General features: G+C 38.9%; 1 protein-coding gene across 2 annotated transcripts in view; it reads right to left on the bottom strand.

Annotated features, from left to right (window-relative positions):
- TMEM41B (transmembrane protein 41B) overlaps nt 1-8,436 on the bottom strand; it is a 30,556-nt gene extending 22,120 nt beyond the window's left edge. For both annotated transcript variants that reach the window (XM_060018469.1, XM_060018468.1), the window contains exon 1: nt 8,142-8,436. In XM_060018469.1, the coding sequence (XP_059874452.1) occupies nt 8,142-8,262 (121 nt within the window). In that variant the 5' untranslated portion in view covers nt 8,263-8,436. The remainder of the gene's footprint in view (nt 1-8,141) is intronic.
- Between the last annotated feature and the right edge of the window lie 10,433 nt (nt 8,437-18,869).

Raw genomic sequence — 18,869 nt, forward strand, 5'->3', positions numbered from 1 at the left:
AATAAAAACCATATGATCATCTCAATAGATGCAGGAAAAACTTCTGACAAAATTCAACACCCATTTATGATAAAAACTCTCCAGAAAGTGGGCATACAGGGAACCTACCTCAACATAATAAAGGCCATATACAACAAACCCACAGCAAACATCATTCTCAATGGTGAAAAACTGAAAGTATTTCCTCTAAGATCAGGAACAAGACAAGGATGTCCACTCTCACCACTACTACTCAACATAGTATTGGAAGTCCTAGCTAGAACAATCAGAGGAGGAAAAAGAAATAAAAGGAATACAAGTTGGAAAAGAAGAAGTAAAACCATCACTGTTTGCAGATGACATGGTACTATACATAGAAAATCCTAAAGATGCCACCAGAAAACTACTAGAACTAATCAATTAATTTGGTAAGGTTGCAGGATACAAAATTAACACACAGAAATCTCTGGCACTCCTATACACTAACAACGAAAGATCAGAATGAGAAATTAAGGAAACAATCCCATTCACCACTGCAACAAAAACAATAAAATACCTAGGAATAAACCTACCTAAGGAAGCAAAAGACCTGTACTCAGAAAACTATAAAACACTGATGAAAAAAATCAAAGATGACACAAACAGATGGAGAGATATACCATGCTCCTGGATTGTTAGAATCAATACTTTGAAAATGAATATACTACCCAAAGCAGGCTATAGGTTCAATGCAATCCCTATCAAAGGCATTTTTCACTGAATTAGAACAAAAAATTTTACAATTTGTATGGAAACACAAAAGACCCCAAATAGCCAACGCAATCTTGAGAAAGAAAAATGGAGCTGGAAGAATCAGGCTCCTCAACTTCAGACTCTACTACAAAGCTTCAGTAATCAAGAAAGTATGGTACTGGCACAAAAAAACAGAAATGTAGATCAATGGAACAGGATAGAAAGCCCAGAGATAAATCCACGCACATATGATCACCTTATCTTTGATAAAGGAGGCAACAATATAAACTGGAGAAAAGGCAGCCTCTTCAATAAGTGGTGCGGGGAAAACTGGACAACTACATGTAAAAGAATGAAATTAGAACACTACCTAACACCATACACAAAAGTAAACTCAAAATGGATGAAAGACCTAAATGTAGGACTGTACATTATAAAACTCTTAGAGGAAAACCACTCTTCGACATAAATCACAGCAAGATCTTCTATGATCCACCTCCTAGAGTAGTGAAAATAAAAGCAAAAATAAGCAAGTGGGACCTAATTAAAGTTAAAAGCGTTTGCACAGCAAAGGAAACCATAAGCAAGATGAAAAGACAACCCTCAGAATAGGAGAAAATATTTGCAAATGAATCAACAAAGGATTAATCCCAAAATATACAAACAGCTCATGCAGCTCAATATCAAAAAAACAAACAACCCAATCCAAAAATGGGCAAAAAACCTAAATAGACATTTCACCAAAGACATACAGATGGCCAAGAGGCAACATGAAAAGGTGCTCAACATCACTAATTATTAGAGAAATGCAAATCAAACTACAATGAGGTTATCGCCTCACACCAGTCAGAATGGCTATCATCAAAAAATCTACAAACAGTAAATGGTGGAGAGGTGTGGAGAAAAGGGAACCCTCCTACACTGTTAGTGGGAATGTAAATTGATACAGCCACTATGGAAAACAGTACGGAGGTTCCTTAAAAAACTAAAAATAGAACTACCATATGACCCAGCAATCCCATTACTGGGCATATACCCTGAGAAAACCATAATTCAAGAAGTTACATGCACCCCAATGTTCACTGCAGCACTATTTACAATAGCCAGGACATGGAAACAACCTAAATGTCCATCAACAGATGAATGGATAAAGAAGATGTGGTACATATATATAATGGAATATTACTCAGCCATAAAAAGAAATGAAATTGGGTCTTTGTAGAGATGTGGATGGACCTAGAGTCTGTCATACAGAGTGAAGTAAGTCAGAAAGAGAAAAACAAATATCGTATATTAACGCATATATGTGGAATCTAGAAAAACGGTACAGATGAACCTATTTGCAGGATGGGAATAGAAATGCAGACATAGAGAACAGACGTGTGGACACAGGCAGGGAAGGGGAGGGTGGGATGAACTGGGAGATTAGGTCTGACATAAATACACTACCATCTGTAAAATAGATAGCTAGTGGGAACCTGCTATAAAGCACAGGGAGCTCAGCGAGGTGCTCTGTGATGACCTAGATGGGTGGGAAGTGGGGGGGTCCAAGAGGGAGGGGATATATGTATACATATAGCTGATTCACTTCATTGTACAGCAGAAACTAACACAACATTGTAAGGCAATAATACTCCAATAAAAAAAAATTTTAAATAAAGACTTCAGTAGGTAACAGTCCTCTTAAATTAAAAATTAAACAAGACATTTTGCATGGCAACTCTAAAATTTAACTACAATATTTTTCTTCCCATCATTAATTCACAAGTCCTAAGTAAGGAGTCCGAGGAGAGAAAGGTGTGGACTTAACTGGACTACAGAACACCACCCTAAGCCTTCCTTGAGTACACATCTCTCTGATTGCTACTTGTTGCCTTACAGTTGGATGATGAAATATATAGACATTTGTTGAACAAAATTAACCTCCAAGTTTAACTCGATACCTATTTTTTTCATTCTCTGAAAGGAAAACTTTTTCAAGCATTGTACTCAGCATAATGTAAACACAAGAAAACAGCTAATAATGCAATAAAACTAAGTGAGTCAATTTTGAAGCTCTCCATTCTTTCACACAAACTTGGAAATAGGGAGTGTTCCCTATTATGATTCCACAATTCTTTTTTAGTATAGTTCTAATAAATCTAGAGGCTAGCACGTAATTCATTTAGTTCTGAACAGAGATAAAAGTTATAAACTTGGGAATTCCCTGGCTGTCCAGTGGTTAGGACTCCACACTTCCATTGCTGGGGGCCCAGGTTCGATCCCTGGTCAGGGAACTAAGATCCCGCAAGTCCAAGGTGCAGCCAAAAAAAAAAGAAAGGTTATAAACCTTGCTTTAATGATTCAACATCTGAATGTGTAACATACACATTTATAATGTGCATCCTCCTTCTGGCTGCATTAGACACAAGTTATTTAGCATTTAGAGCCACCCACAACAGTGCTTTATACATTCATTAACCTCCAAATCTTCCATCATACTAATTCCCATTCTCAATTATCCCACTATCTGTTTTCCAACCTCCTCCCAGGCCAAAGGTACAGCTAGAGAAAGATCATTGTGCTCTCCTGGCTTACAAGTTCATATGCTTCCTGCTTTTCTATCGTCAATTAAGGTTATCACTGGCAAACTATAATCCTTTTACAGTACCTTCCAAAAGGGCTATTTCAAGTCTTCAAGCCTTTAATTCTACTTCCCCCTATTCTCAACCAATGAGGCTGTCTCCATACTTTAGAGAGCTTCCCAATCTCTACCTCAAGATCTGTTTATGAAATTATCTCCACTTCCCTCTTTCCCCTTATCTTTGCATCAAATGCCAACACACTTCCTTGCAGATCTTGCTCTCAGAATTATCTCATCTCCATTCACTGAATATCTCCAATTCTTCCCACTAACAAGCAACTCTTCTCTAACTTCTAATATGCATATATCTACCCTGAAAAATCAAAACTTAACCTTAATGCCCCTGTAGTAGCTCTCTATTTCTTATAACTTTCATATCAATATCTTTTGAAAAGCAAAATCTTTATATCTACAAGATTTTAGGAATCACTCTTACTGGTCATCTAGTCCACTAGTTCTAGACCTACAGAATCCTACCATTCTAATAGGTAGGAGGAAGCAAAAGACCCATCTCCCCTGAGGACACAGTTTACTGGAACTCTAACAAGGATTTCAGAGTTCTTTTTTTTTAAAATTTATTTGGCTGCATGGGGTCTTAGTTGTGGCACACAGGCTCTTTGTTGCAGCACGTGGGATCTTGTGTGGCACGCGAGCTTCTCTAGTTGCAGCAAGTGGGCTTCTCTCTAGTTGTAGCGTGCGGGCTCCAGAGCACATGGGCTCAGTAGTTGCACTGCGCCCGCTCCAGGGTGCCCGGGCTCAGTAGTTGCAGCACACGGGCTTAGTTGCCCCACGGCACGTGGGATCTTATTTCCCTGACCAGGGATTGAACCCACGTCCCTTGCACTGGAAGGCAGATTTTTAACCACTGGACCACCAGGGAATTCCCTCTAACAAGTTTTTTATGGTTACAAGAATCTATTGTAACATTTTTGGAAGTAAATTTTATTTCAAGAGCTTAAAATTTTTTAAATTATGTATTAATAATCAAAAATGGTAGTATCATCAAGTATAAATTTAAACAGTTAAAATAACTTTTTTATAAAATATAAAGAATTAACCATTAAAAAAACACACAGAGAGAAAGCATGTTTGCAGGCAGCAGAAGAAAGAGCACTACCTATCTTGTATAAAAGCTCATTCTCTGATATTTATGCCCTGCATCTCTGCTACCATTCAACCCACACAGCCTCACTATCATCAACCACTTTCAGGCACTTCCCCTATTCAGCGAAGACTAAGCCAAGCTTCAAGCAAACTTTTCATAATCCTAAAAGATACATCTATTTAGATGATTCACCCAGCCTCAAAGTTCTTATACTTTCATTTCTATTCAACTTTAGCCACCCACTTCCAGTGGTACACTAAGTTCTTACACCACCTGAGACTGCTCTATCTTGGATATTTTAAATTCCAACTTGCCATTCCTTGATCATCTTTATTCTTTCATGAGCTTAACACCTCCATTTTCTCCCTCTGTTGGGCTCCTCACTTCTCTTCCTTATATGCCCAGCCTGGACTCCATGGTGTATGCAGCAGCACCTCTGATTAGAATCCTCACTCTTTCCTTATAGCTAATCTAACCCAAAATCAGTGTTTCAAGCTCACTTTCTTCATTCCTATACCAAGATGGTTGAGCACAAGTAGAGAAAAATCATGAGTGACCCATCACAGAAATCCACGTCTATGGGAAAACTGACTTAGCCTCATTTCTACTCCCTTTTTTTAGGTGTTGAACATGAATCAGTCTGAGCCAATTAGGTTATTCTTACCCTCTGACAACAGTGATTGGTTCAGGGATAAGCTTTTGATCTGAGGCAATCTAATCAGAGTTAATATCTAGATTTGTATTGCTAATACTTAGAAAAAGATTCTCAAAATTATCAAGGAAGCATTTAGCTTACCTGGACCTTCAAGAGGAATCAACTTTAAGGTAAAGCTAATATCAGGTAAGCAAAACAAGATATGAAAGAAATCTGATCCTGATGATATCACTGAGCCACTGGTCCCAGACTGAAGCTAGTGAATCCCACTTAATCTCTCAACTTTCTGGTTATATGAACCAATAAACCTCCTTTTAGCAAAGCTTTCGATTGTGTTTTCTACTGATTACAAGCAAAAGAATCCTGATATGTAATATCTGGGTTGAGACTGACATCAACACATCATATTAATACCTTGGTTGATGTCCAAATGCCAATTTTAGTCTTAGTTCCCAGTTATCAGTAATCAGAGCTTTCTTCTTCTTCCTCTAAGCCAGTACCTAGCTTAGAAGAACTCTGCTATTTTCTCTTCCATTTTTTTAAATGGCTCATGATTACCCATCAAATTCATTTCACACCGCTCACAACGGTATGACCTATATATTGGAAAACGTGGTCCTAGGAGTTCTCTTAAATCAAAATGGGGAACTTCTATGATTTGCGAGTAAAAAGATCAGCCAGGGCAAACAACAAAAGAAAATAAAACACCTGGTCCAGGTACCCTTGCACACAGAGTAGGTCAAGAGCCTCTCAAGTAGTAATACCTCTTGTCTCTCACCCTTTCTAATCATGCAAGAATTAGACTTTCAGTGTTATTGCCTTGCTCAAATCATCACAGCGGTCCTCAGTAAGACTCAGACGTCGGACTAGAGTCAAGGCAAGGAATCCACTAAATGTACCAAACGCTGCAATGTGAGGTGTAAAATATTTCAAGCATACACACAATGACAACTATTTGTCAAAATTATGTAGATGTATCAGTTAATAAAAATACAAATTTATTTAAAAATACAAATACATGGAATTTATAGAAACACTCTATTACCATGTATTTCTCAAGAGTTAATAAAAATTTTTTTCTCTAAAACCTTTCCTTTTCTGAATAAATAAAAATTAAAAAAAAAAGAAATCCTCTACTACTGACAAGTTTATCTCTTTATAGACACACACAAAAGGTTCACACTAACTAACCTTCAAGCCTAATGTTTCCCCCACCCAGAATCCTTTTCTGTTCTCTCTACTAACCCAAACCCTACTTCTCTATGAAGGCGTGCCTTCACATCTCTTCCCTCTGTCTTCCTATAGATCTGTAGTCCACAGAAGTCATTTGACAGCATCACAAAAATAACTTTGTTGAATGTGTTGTTCAAATGTTAAAATACAAGAAACAATTGTAAAAGCACTTTGGCAGTTTCAAGGTCTTATTTTCTGAACAGCTTAAGGTTAAAATAATAATAATAATAATAATAAAATAACTGACTGCTATCCCAAACCGAATGACAATCTTTAGGGATGTCCTATCTGGACACCATGGAAAATACTTCCTAAGTATTTTCCTATCTGGAAAATACTTTTTCAGGAAGCCCTTAGATTACTGTCATTCTCAGTTGCAGCATCATCAAAACAAGGTTACTATCATTTAGAGTGGATTTATACTTTGACAACACTTCATTTCTGGTTTTTGAAGTTATTTGGCTCTATTGTCTATAAGGTGTAAAAATATCCAAATATATAAAGCTGAAAGACCCAAATTAGACTGGAGACATTTTAAATTATTTGAAAATAAAATACCATTTTCTGCAAGACGTTTTCTAAATTTTTCATGTTTTAAATTTGATTCAAAAAATTTCAGCTGATGGGAATTCCCTGGCGGTACGGTGGTTAAGGACTCGGCACTTTCACTACCAGGACCCGGGTTCGATCCCTGGTCAGGGAACTAAGAGCCACACTGCATGGCCAAAAAAAAAAAAAAAAAAATTTCAGCTGAATGTTAAACATATTATATCCATATATAAATATATTTTTAAAGTGTATAATACTTTACTGATGACTATAGTTACAATGTCGCTAGACACTCTTAAAAGACCCTCTCTTTACCCATCACTGGTGGTGGAACACATCAGTGTGAGTAAGATGCAGACAACTTAATGGGCATTTGTTAGGATTTCTCCAAGTTTATGGGCTTTGAAAGCATTTAGGAGCTTAAATCACTTCAACTGCTGAAAAGCAATGAAAACTCTACGCCCAGATGAAATCAAAGTATTTAGTTTCTGGGTACACTTTTTTCTTAAAATAATATTTGAGGCCTTGAGAAATGCCAGGATGGCGTAGTGGGAAAAAAGCTTGAGAATAAGAGATCTTAGCTATAATAGTAATTGCTAACATTTATTCAGCCTTCACTTCACATAAGCCAAACATTACACTAAATCCTTTATGTGAATTATTTTGTTTAATCCACGCATCAATCTTAAATAGATATTACTATTATTAATATTATCACCATCCCCAATGTACAGTTCAGATACTGAGCTTTTGAAGGGTAACAAGTCCAAAGTCGTAAGTGGTAGAGCAGGGACGCAAACCCAAGTGTTCTTGCTACCTCGAAGCGGCACCTGGATGTAGTTAAATCCTTGCTTTTAGCCAATACTTCACTAATCTGGCTTTCTGACTTTGTGCAAGTTATATATCCACTCTGGACCTCAGTTTTCTCATCTGTAAAAATAAATCAACGAATGCTAATGTTCCTTCCAGTTCTGCCTAACTTCAATATTATCAATCTTACAATCTCCCTGAGCGTCAACCAGCCAGTGTCATTCCTTCTTCTAATTGAACTCAACTGAAAAAGCATTTACGAACCCACTAGGTGTCCGGCCTTGTGGTAGGCCGTTGCCTAGGTCCCCGACTCTGCTCCCGCCACTAGATGCCAACAGGCCCCCTTTCCACCCGCAAATCCCCTGAACCCGCTGGGGTCCTTTCTCCTCCGAAGCCCCTCCCGGCACACTCCCGCCGCTGGGCCAGCCGCAGCTCTGGCTCCCAGAAGAGCTCACCCTTCAGGTGGTTTCCGCTGCCTGGCGCCGAGGGACCCCGCGGCCCCGCTGCCTTGTCCCCCGGAGGGGTCGCATGGAGTGACCCCGTCTGCGACCTTTCGACAACTCTGCCTTTCGTCATGGCTGCTGCAGGGAAGGTGGAGGAAGCGGGGTGATGCCGCGGCCCCTTAACAACAACTACGCGGCAGGCTCTTTACAACACCCAGGGGCCACAGCCACAGCCACTTCCGGGACGACGACCTCACCTGAGACGACCTCAGGCCCGCAAGCACAGTAACACTAAGCCCGGACCCGCAGCGCCTACTCGGACTAGGCTCCGCCCCGCACCGCCCCCGAGGATAGCGCGCTCGCGCCCGCCCAGTAACCGCGAGACTAGTCAAGGTCCCCTTCCGCCCCACTTGCTGCCCCGCCCCGCTCCATGACTGCGCGGAGCATGCGCAGTCACGGTACCGGAGTCAGCGGGTGTGACTCAGAGACGCAGGCATCCAACGCGCAGCTCTAATTATCCGGAAGTGCGATCTCAGAGACTGTAATGCCTTTGTCCTGGCGACCGGAAGTGCCCGGGAATGATTAGTTGGAGTTTCGTGGTGGATGCTGAGTCAGCTGACTCCCTTCTCTACCAATTCGAGAATCTGTCTCGAATCTGGAGGGGCTAGACAATGCTTGCTCTGAAGATGTTGGAAAACATAAAGCCTGAGCCGAATCCACCGAGATTCAGGAAACTAAGGCTCAAGGAGCCCGTAATCTGTGAAGGTCACAGGGTGGCAGAAATCGGTTTAGAATCCAGTTTTCTTGTTCCCAAGCCAATGCTTTCCCACGTCATCGCCCTGCCACCCCTCATTTGTAAATCCAGGTCAGCATATTTATCTTTTCCTTTCTCAGATCCCAAACGTACCTTTTTTGGCGTTTACTTTTTCCACTCCTACCTCTCAGAGCGGTATTCAGCTTACTCACTGGTGAATGTATTGGAATTCCCTCTTAAGTAACTTGGTAATGTGTATAAAAATACTGATTGTTCCTATCCAGTAATTAAATTTCTAAGAAGCTATTCTGTGGGAATAAACATGCAGAGGGAGTTATTCCTAATGGGATTATTTCTTAGTATAATAGTAAATGGGGAAGCAATCTAAAAACCCAACACCAAAGAATGGTTAGGTAAATGATGGGAGAACCATTCAGTGGAACTGTTTTATGTACACATCCTCTGCCTACTTATATTAACACCTTCAGTGACCACTCTAAGAGGTAGCTTCCCATTTAATTCCTTCATGGTCGTTATTAAAAGCAATAATTATTTGGATTATTTTACTTGTTTATTGTCTGCCTCCACCTCTAGAATGTAAGCTCCATTAAGGTAAGGGGCCTTGTCTTTTTGTCCACCATTGTATCCCCCAGGAGATGACAGTGCCAACACCTAAGAGGGCATTCAATAAATATGTTGAATAGATTTTCAACCGTAAAAAATGACGAAGAGGGGCTTCCGTGGTGGCGCAGTGGTTAAGAGTCTGCCTGCCAAGGCAGGGGACATGGGTTCAAGCCCTGGTCTGGGAAGATCCCACATGCCACGGAGCAGCTAAGCCTGTGAGCCACAACTACTGAGCCCATGTGCCACAACTACTAAAGCCCACACGCCTAGAGCCTGTGCTCCGCAACAAAAGAAGCCACTGCAATGACAAGCCCATGCACCACAATGAAGAGTAGCCCCCGCTCGCTGCAACTAGAGAAAGCCCGCATGCAGCAACGAAGACCCAATGTAGCCAAAAAAAAAAAAAAAATACCCAGAGACTAATAATGTGGATGATGCTTATTCAGAAACAAATTCCAAGAGATAACTATAAAAAACAAAACAAAAATATTAGAAGGAATACATAAGCAAGTAAATTTATATCTTTGGAATAGAGGTCTTCTTGAGCAAGATGCAAAACTATTAACTTAAACCCTTGATATATTTTACTAAAAAAAACCTTTTAAGCACCAAAAAATAAACTCTAGGAACAGACTGAGAAAAAATATTTGTCACGTAAATAAGAATTACTACAAATCAATAAGAAAAGCACAACTCAACAGAAAAGTGGACAAGATATGAATAATAAATTCATAGAAGAAAAATTAAATAGCCAACAAATTAGGAAAAGATGAACAAGTTCATTAATACAGTGTGATGACACTGAGAGGTGTATAGATTGCAATAGCAGAAGAGAGGAGTGTCTAAATTAGAATGGAGCTGCAGTGAAGGTCTCCTAAGGAGAATGATTATTAAACAGATTTAAAGGATGAGAGGGAATTAACAAAGGAAAGGAGGAGAAAACAGCTTTTGTGAACAGCTTTGTTTTTTTATTATTATTATTATTTATTTATTTATTTTTGGCTGCATGGGGTCTTCGTTGCTGCACGCTACTCGTTGCAACGCACGGGCTTCTCATTGCAGTGGCTTCTCTTGTTTCGGAGCACGGGCTGTAGGTGTGTGGGCTTCAGTAGTTGTGGCACACAGGCTCAGTAGTTGTGGCTCGTGGGCTCCAGAGTGCAGGCTCAGTAGTTGTGGTGCAGGGACTTAGTTGCTCTGCGGCATGTGGGATCTTCCCAGACCAGGGATGGAACCTGTGTCCCCTGCATTGGCAGGCGGATTCTTAACCACTGCTTATCTTTGAAAAGGAGCTTTAAGCAAAGAATAGGAGAATGGAAAAAAGTGAGATAAGACAAGGGCATTATCACAAAGTGCTAGAAGTTTGAACTTAATCCTGAAAGATATCTGAAACCATTGAAGAACTTTTTTAACTGGAGAGAGATGTATTAAGATTTGTATTTTACAAAGCTTATCCTTACTGCCCAGTGACAGAATTAGAGGAGTGCCACACTAGCAGCAGAAAGAGAAGCTAAGAAGTTATTGTAATAATCCCAGCTAGACCCAGGGTAGTGGACTGGAAACAAAGATGATGTCAGATATGAGATAATGTGAGAAAAATTATTTTAAAACTTTTATTTAATTACATGAGTAAATACATACTAGTTATTCCAGGAAAAAAACTGAAAAAACAAACAAAAATATAAAAATCATCTCTAATAACACCATCCATAGATAATCATGATATTTGGGATTTATCCTTCTGGAATATTAGAAATGTTAACTAAGGAAGTTGAATCTAGGGGAGTAATGCCCTAATTAGACAAGGATATTAAATGAGAGTGAAGGGATTAGGTGTTCAAGGAATTTCTGGTTTAGGAGGCTGAGTGGAATATTTGTGCCTAAGATAACAGGAAGAGGAGTCACACTGGAGGGAAAGATGCTGAATTTTGTTCTGGATACTGTCTATCTATACTTCCTTGCTTCCTGACTTCTATCATCTTTTCTCACCTGAAACTCCTCTCCTTATAGTCACCAGTGAGCTTCTTTTCATTGGATTCAGTTTTTAGTCATTTGCTACCTCTCTCCATTGCTTAATACATTAACTGCTCCCTCCTTCATGGTTTCCATGACAATTCTCTGACCACTTAGTAAACTCTTTTGGGGGAAACTTCTTTTTTCCTTTCCCTTAAAAGCTGGCATCTCCCCTAGATATCCACTCTCTTCTCAGTCTACAAACTTTTTCTAGGCAATCTTGGCCATGACTTCAATAACCACTTATACATACATAGATAACAAATTTTTATTTCAAACACCAGAACTATACACATAACACTTATTAGACATTTATACCAGGGTGTACCACAAGCACCTCAAACTCAGAATATCCAACTCTGAAATCAACTTTATCCTTCCAAACTTTAAACACTTCCTGTATTCACAGTCTTGGGAGATGGCACCATCAGTTCCCCTTATGCTTGAGCCAGAAACCTAAGAACTCTCATTTAACATTCATTAAATTCAACTTGTTGAATGAATGATGAATGAATGAATTCCTCTTGTCTTTCACACCACATCCAAACACTGGGTCTAGTCAGATCTCCATCTCCTCTTCCTTACCTTCCTCATTCAGATCTCATGACCTCTCTTCTCACTCACCTCTAAGCAATTTTCCATATTACCACTAGAGTGGTCTCTGAGAGACAATCTTGAAGCCCTTCATGGTCTGACACAAGCTCAAATGGTCTAGCTGACTCTGAATCTAACACGAATAAACAAATAAATGAATAAAAGAAACCATTCCGGACCACATATAGTACCCTGAACACACCATACTCATTTGTGCTACTGTGCCTTTGCAATAGTTGTCCCTCTGCTTTGAATGTCTTCCCCGCAGTGTTTCTCTATGATCAATTACTGCTTATCTTAGAAGAGTTGTCCTAAAGGTACCTACCAATCATGACAGGCACTTCCTCCCCTGGATTGACTCTATTTTAGTAATTATCTAATTATATTTAATTGTTTACTTTGTTGGGGGGGAGGGGCACACCACATGGCGTGTGGGATCTTAGTTCCCTGACTAAGGATTGTACCTATGCCCCCTGCATTGGAAGCGTGGAGTCTTAACCACTGGACCGCCAGGGAAGTCCCCTAATTGTCTACTTATTATCTGCAACCAGACTATAAGCCCCTTTCGTGATTCAGCATGGTGCCTTTCTCAATATGTTTTTGTACAGTGAATGCCTTTGAGATACATGAAAGCTCTCCAAACGCATATGATCACTAGACAGTTAAATGCACAAATGAAAAAAGAAGGCTGAGAGGAGTAGACCTGTATCAGGAGATATAAAAAATATTATAAAGTAATTAAAACAGGGGTGTACTGGGTCAGGAAAAATGTAGGTAAACAAATGAGATCAAGTAGACCCATATAATCATAGGGATTAGTATATGATAAAGGAGGCATTTTTTTTTAATTTAAAAAATTTTTAATTTGTTGCAAAGTTAAACCCAAGACACATTGACTTCATAGGAAATCCACTGAGAAATGTTTTTCTAGGCTGAACACCTGTTTCTCTTTACTCTCCCCCCAACAGAGCATACACATGTTAATTACTTTCATTTTATAATCACTGCTGTCCCACCACTATACCAAGAATACCTAAACTGTGTGTGTGATATTCTGAATGTTCTTAGTTATAGCCTAATTTCACTAACTGCAAAAAATTTTCTGGGATAACCTGTCGCTTGAATTCTTTGGCTACTTTTGAAGATGAAGTCCAAAGAACTCTTAAATGATTCTCCTTTGTGTGTGGGGGGGTTATTTTATAGGCATTAGCAACTAGCACCTGGGGCTGTGCTGATCCCATCTGGCATCACTGGGAGACAACCTGTAAAACCAAAGAATCATTTGATGCAACAGGCAACTAAGTGACTCAAAACTGAAGGTTAAATTTAAAGAAAAAACTAATTTAGAGGAAAAAAGGGCTATCCTAGAGGAACTCATTCTAAAAAATCAATCATTATGCCTCTGCGTGTGTGTGTGTGTGTGTGTGTGTGTGTGTGTGTGTGTGTGTATAAGGCACAACCAGATCAATTCAGTGCATGCTGGTGGGTCCCACATGACTCAAAGGAGGCATTTTAAACCAGAAGAAAAAAGGATAGATTATTTAATAAATGGTACTAGGATAATTGTCTAACCAATTTTTAAAATCAGATATCTATCATATACTATATACAAAATTAATTATCAGATGATATTAAAGCTTTAAATTTAATAATAAGAACTATGAAAGTATAGAAAGATAAAATAGAAAAAACATTTTTATTATCTTGAGCAGAAAGACCTTTCTTAGTATAACCTATAAGAAAGCCTCTGATTTTATCCCTGTGCAAATTTAAAACAGAATTTAGCACCCATCACACACCCAAAGGAAAATCTACTCCACAAAACAATAATGAATAATGTAGAGATTATTGAATTGTTTGAAGAGAAACAGAGAGACAGTTAATAAATTCTTCTAGACATTTTTGTTCTTCCCTCTTATTGTCAGCACCTCACTTTTTCTCCCCCCTCCTAATCTCTAGAGCAAACACAGTGCTTTTCTGCTTTCAGTCTTGACTTGATGGCCCTGGAAGTCTAGCCTTTGTGCAAGCATAGCAAATATTTATCTAATAAAAGTTGAAAAGCTTTTTTAAGGATCTAAAATTAATATTGGAATAAGGAAGACATTAAAATATATTTTACATAAAGAAATATGGACATAATTTAAGTTTGCAGCTTGCTGAATATTCACAGACTCAAGAGGGGCATCTCCAAGTCAAGAGACAGAAGAGTACCAACACCCAGAATACCGAATACTTCCTTCCAAGTCACTATTCACCCTCCCCAAGAGAAACCACTGGAAAAGCCTCTTAAAATATAATGCAAAACCTAAAGCCAATTTGAGATTTCCCTATCTAGCCATGACAAAGTAATTGGTACCAGACCAGCCTTCCCACTACAAAGAACTAGAAAACTAGGCAAAATATCTGAAACAACTGTTTTTAGATGCTGAACAATAGTCAGTCAAGGACTATGATCCTTGAGAGAAGAGAAACAAATGAGTCTCATGATTACATGGTCTTCTGCCTAAAGGCACTTTCTGAACCACAGCACAAGAAGGGGTAGCCCAAAGAGGGCACAGTGGTATTACTAGGCCAAAGAGAACAGGATGGGAGTTCAAGGCTACCATTAAGGCTGGAATTTGCAGGGCAGGACCAGAGAGGAACAAAGAAGAAGCTCCAGATAGCTGCATAGGAATCTCCTTGGGTTTTTGGTTGAAAACCTGCACAAGCCAGCGTAAGACCACATGAGGTGGAGCAAAGAAAAATGCTCGCGAAATAATGGATACTGGAAAGCTGTGAGCTGTGTGGAGATTCCAGAGCTTACATGGGACTGGAAGACATTAAAGTTCCACTAAACCAGAGTGAAAAAAGCTCGTGACCAAGTTTGGCATTCAGAAAAGACACCAGAAAGGCAAAGCCTTAGTATTAGGGCTAATCTAACCCTAGAGAAAAGGCTGCTTTAGACATACACTAATACAGATTAAAAACAAGATTCAAAGGATTGATTTGATGCACAAGTAAATTAACCGTCTACAGAACAAAATTCAATTATTTTCACTGAGGTAAAATTGATATATAACATTATATAAATTTTAGGTGTACAACATTATAAATTGATATTTGTATATACTGCAAAGTGATCACCACTAGTTACCATCTAGTTACCATCCATTACCACACAGTTGATCCCCTTCACCCATCTCATCCTCTCCACACTTCCCTTCCTCTCTGGTAACCACCAATATTTTCTCCGTATCTATGAGTTTGTTTTTGTTTTGTTTGTTCATTTGTTTTTTAGATTCCGCACATAAGTAAAATCATATGGTATCTGTCTTTCTCCCCCTGAGTTATTTCACTCAGCATAGTACCCTTAAGGTCTATCCATGTTGTCGCAAGTGGCAAGATTTCATTCTTTTTATGGCTGTATAGTATTGCACTGTAATCTGTATATCTTTAACCATTCATCCAATCATAGACACTTAGGTTGTTTACATATCTTGGCTATTGTAAATAATGCCACAATGAACACAGGGGTGTATTTATCTTTTTAAATTAGTGTTTTTGTATTCTTTAGATAAATACCCAGAAGTGGAATAGTTGAATCTCATGTCAGTTCTCTTTTTAATTTTTTGAGGAACTTCCATACTGTTTTCCATAGCAGCTGCACCAATTTACATCCCCACCAACAGGGCTCCCTTTTCTCCACATCCTCTCTGATACTTATTATTTCTTGTCTTTTTTTTTTTTTGCGGTACACGGGCCTCTCACTGTTGTGGCCTCTCCCATTGCGGAGCACAGGCTCCGGACGCGCAGGCTTAGTGGCCATGGCTTACAGGCCCAGCCGCTGTGCGGCATGTGTGATCTTCCCGGACTGAGGCATGAACCCGCGTCCCGTGCATCAGCAGGCGGACTCTCAACCACTGCGCCACTAGGGAAGCCCTCCTATCTTTTTGATAGTAGTCATTCTCTGATAATAGTCATTCTCTTTGTGGTTTTGATTTGCATTTCTCTGATAATTAGTGATGTTGAGCATCTTTTCATGTGCCTGTTGGCCATCTGTATGTCTTCTTTGGAAAAATGTCTATTCAGATCTTCTGCACATTTTTCAATTGAATTGTTTGTTTTTGTTGTTGTTGAGTTGTGTGAGTTCTTTATATATTTAGGATATTAACTCCATATCAGATACATGATTTGCAAATATCTTCTCCCATTCAGTAGGTTGCATTTTCATTCTGTTGATGATTTCCTTTGCTGTGCCGCAGCTTAATTTTTTTTAAAAAGAAAATAAAATCAAGTTTTATAGCATGGGATCCACAATGTTCAGCATGCAATCTAAAATTACTAGGCACTCAAAGATTCAGGAAAAGGTGACCTATAATCAGAAGAAAAATCAGTCAATAGAGACCCAGAAATGACTTTTTTTTTAAAGCTATTATGAATATGTTTAAGGATTTAAAGGAAACCATGAACATAATAAGGGGACAAACAAGAAATACCACTAAAGAAATGTAACCTGTAAAGCAGAACAAAACAGAAATTCTGGAACTAAAACATACGATACCTGAAGTGAAAAATTAACTAGATGGGTTTAACATCAAGTTAGACACTACAAAAAAAAGGCCAGTGAACTTAAAGACAGGGCAAAATAAATCTTCCAAATTGTAGCACAGAGAGAAAAAGGCAGAGTCCAACATATTATATGTCTAATTAGAACTTCAGAAAGAAAGAAGAGAAAAATTAGGATATTTGAAGTACTTTTTAAAATAATGGTCAATTTTTTTTTACAGATTTGTTGAAAACAGTAAGCCCGAAGATCAAAAAGTTAATTGAACCCCAAGCAGGATAAATATAAAGAAAAACACACTTAGACCTGTCATGATGATACTGACAGCCAGAGATGAACAGAAAATCTTTGGAACAGCCAGAGGGGTTTTAGAGAAAAAACACATTTCGTTCAGGGGAACAGAAAAAGAATGAATGCAAACTTCTTATAGAAAAATAATGCAAATAAGAAGAAAATGGAACAACTTCCTTAAAGTGCTTAAAGAAAATAAAATCAAAACTGTGGACTGAGAATTTTAAATCCAGCAGAAATAGCTTCAAATACAAAGGTGAAAGAAGGATATTTCAGTTAAACAAAAACTGAGAAATTTGTCATCAGCAGACTTAAAATACAAGAAATGTTGAAGGAAAATTATGGCAGAAGGAAATGCAGACCTACAGAGGAATGAAGAGTGCCAAAAATAGATGGGTAACTATAAAAGACTTTTTTCTTCATTATATAGTTTTTACAGAATAATTGGTAATCATATATCACTGGTGGGAGTATTAAATTGTACAACCACTTTGGGAAAAGTTTTGGCAGTTTCTTATAAAGCTAAACAAACACCTATTTTATGACCCAGCAGTGTCACTCTTAAGTATAGTTTAAAATGCATGTCCATGTCCAGAAAAAGACTTATACACAAATATTCACAGCAGTTTTAGTCACGATAGCTAAAAACTGGAAACAGGTAGTGTGAGGACATTGTCCCTGAAATGGGGTGGGCTAGTGTAGGATGTCAGAGCCTGGACAGAACGAGGAGACTCGGTCAGCATAGGGGTTTAAAACCCAAGCAGAGTGGGGAGGGTGTCCTTATAGAGAAGCAGCCCAGTGTGGAGTTTCAGAGCCCAAGCCAGGTGTGTCAGAGGTCCCAAGACCACCCCCAAGTTCAATGATTAACTAGCAGGACTTAGCACACAGTCATACTCATGGCTATGATTTATTACAGCAAAATGATGCAAACCAAAATCAGCAAAGAGAAAGGCATATGGGGCAAAGTTCAAAGGAAACCAGGCACAAACTTCTAAGAGTTCTCTCTCAGTGGAATCACAGGGAACATGCTTAGTTCCTCCAGCAACAAACAGTGACAACATGTGTGAAATGTTATCTATCAGGAAGCTCATAAGATTCAGAACCCAAGGTTTTTATCAAAAGTTGGTCACAAAGGTACTCCATGCCTGTATGTACAAAAATTCCAGATTCCCACAAGGAAAGCAAGTTGTTCAGGATAAACCACATTATTTATACAAAAAGTTTGGGCACAGTGAACCATTCTTATCAGTATGGGGAAGGTGGGAACCCTCTTGAAATCCAAGGTACCAGGTGCCAGCCAAGGACCAAACTTGTACACAATCCCTTCTAGCAATAGCAGTCTCAGGCCTTCTATATTAACTCTTCTGCACATCAGGTGACAAGGGTATCCTTGAGGAGGGGCAGCTCAAAGCAGGTTTTCAAAGCCAAAGAATGTTGAGGAGAGTGTCCATGCAGGGGGCTGTGATGGTACTAGCCTGGTACTGGGAGTCAGAGTCAAAACTGGGTGAAAAATGCATCCATCTAGGGCAACCTGGTTCAAGGTGTTGGAGTCAAATGGGATAAGGTGGGCATCTACACAGGAGAGAGAAGGGTGCAGCAATAAGAGATTGGTTACAAACTGGTACATTGATAAAAAATAAGTAACAATATTACGATAATAGTGGCCTGGATTTTCTTACCATCATTAGAGTTAAAAACATGTGAAGGGAGAAAAGTAGACTGAAACTTGTGATGTTGGGGATATTGAAATTGGAGGTATCAGTCTGAACTCATGGTTTTCAATAGATAGATGGAAGTAAGAATGAATATAAATGTAATTGAGTGTGTCTACCAAATGGGCCTGGAGCAGTGACACCTCAAGGACAATGAATATACTTAGTGTTAAGATCTTGGTTCTAAGTAATATTTTTCAGTTGTTGGAGAA

Source organism: Delphinus delphis, chromosome 8 (genome assembly GCF_949987515.2).
Source record: "Delphinus delphis chromosome 8, mDelDel1.2, whole genome shotgun sequence".
Lineage (NCBI taxonomy): Eukaryota > Metazoa > Chordata > Mammalia > Artiodactyla > Delphinidae > Delphinus > Delphinus delphis.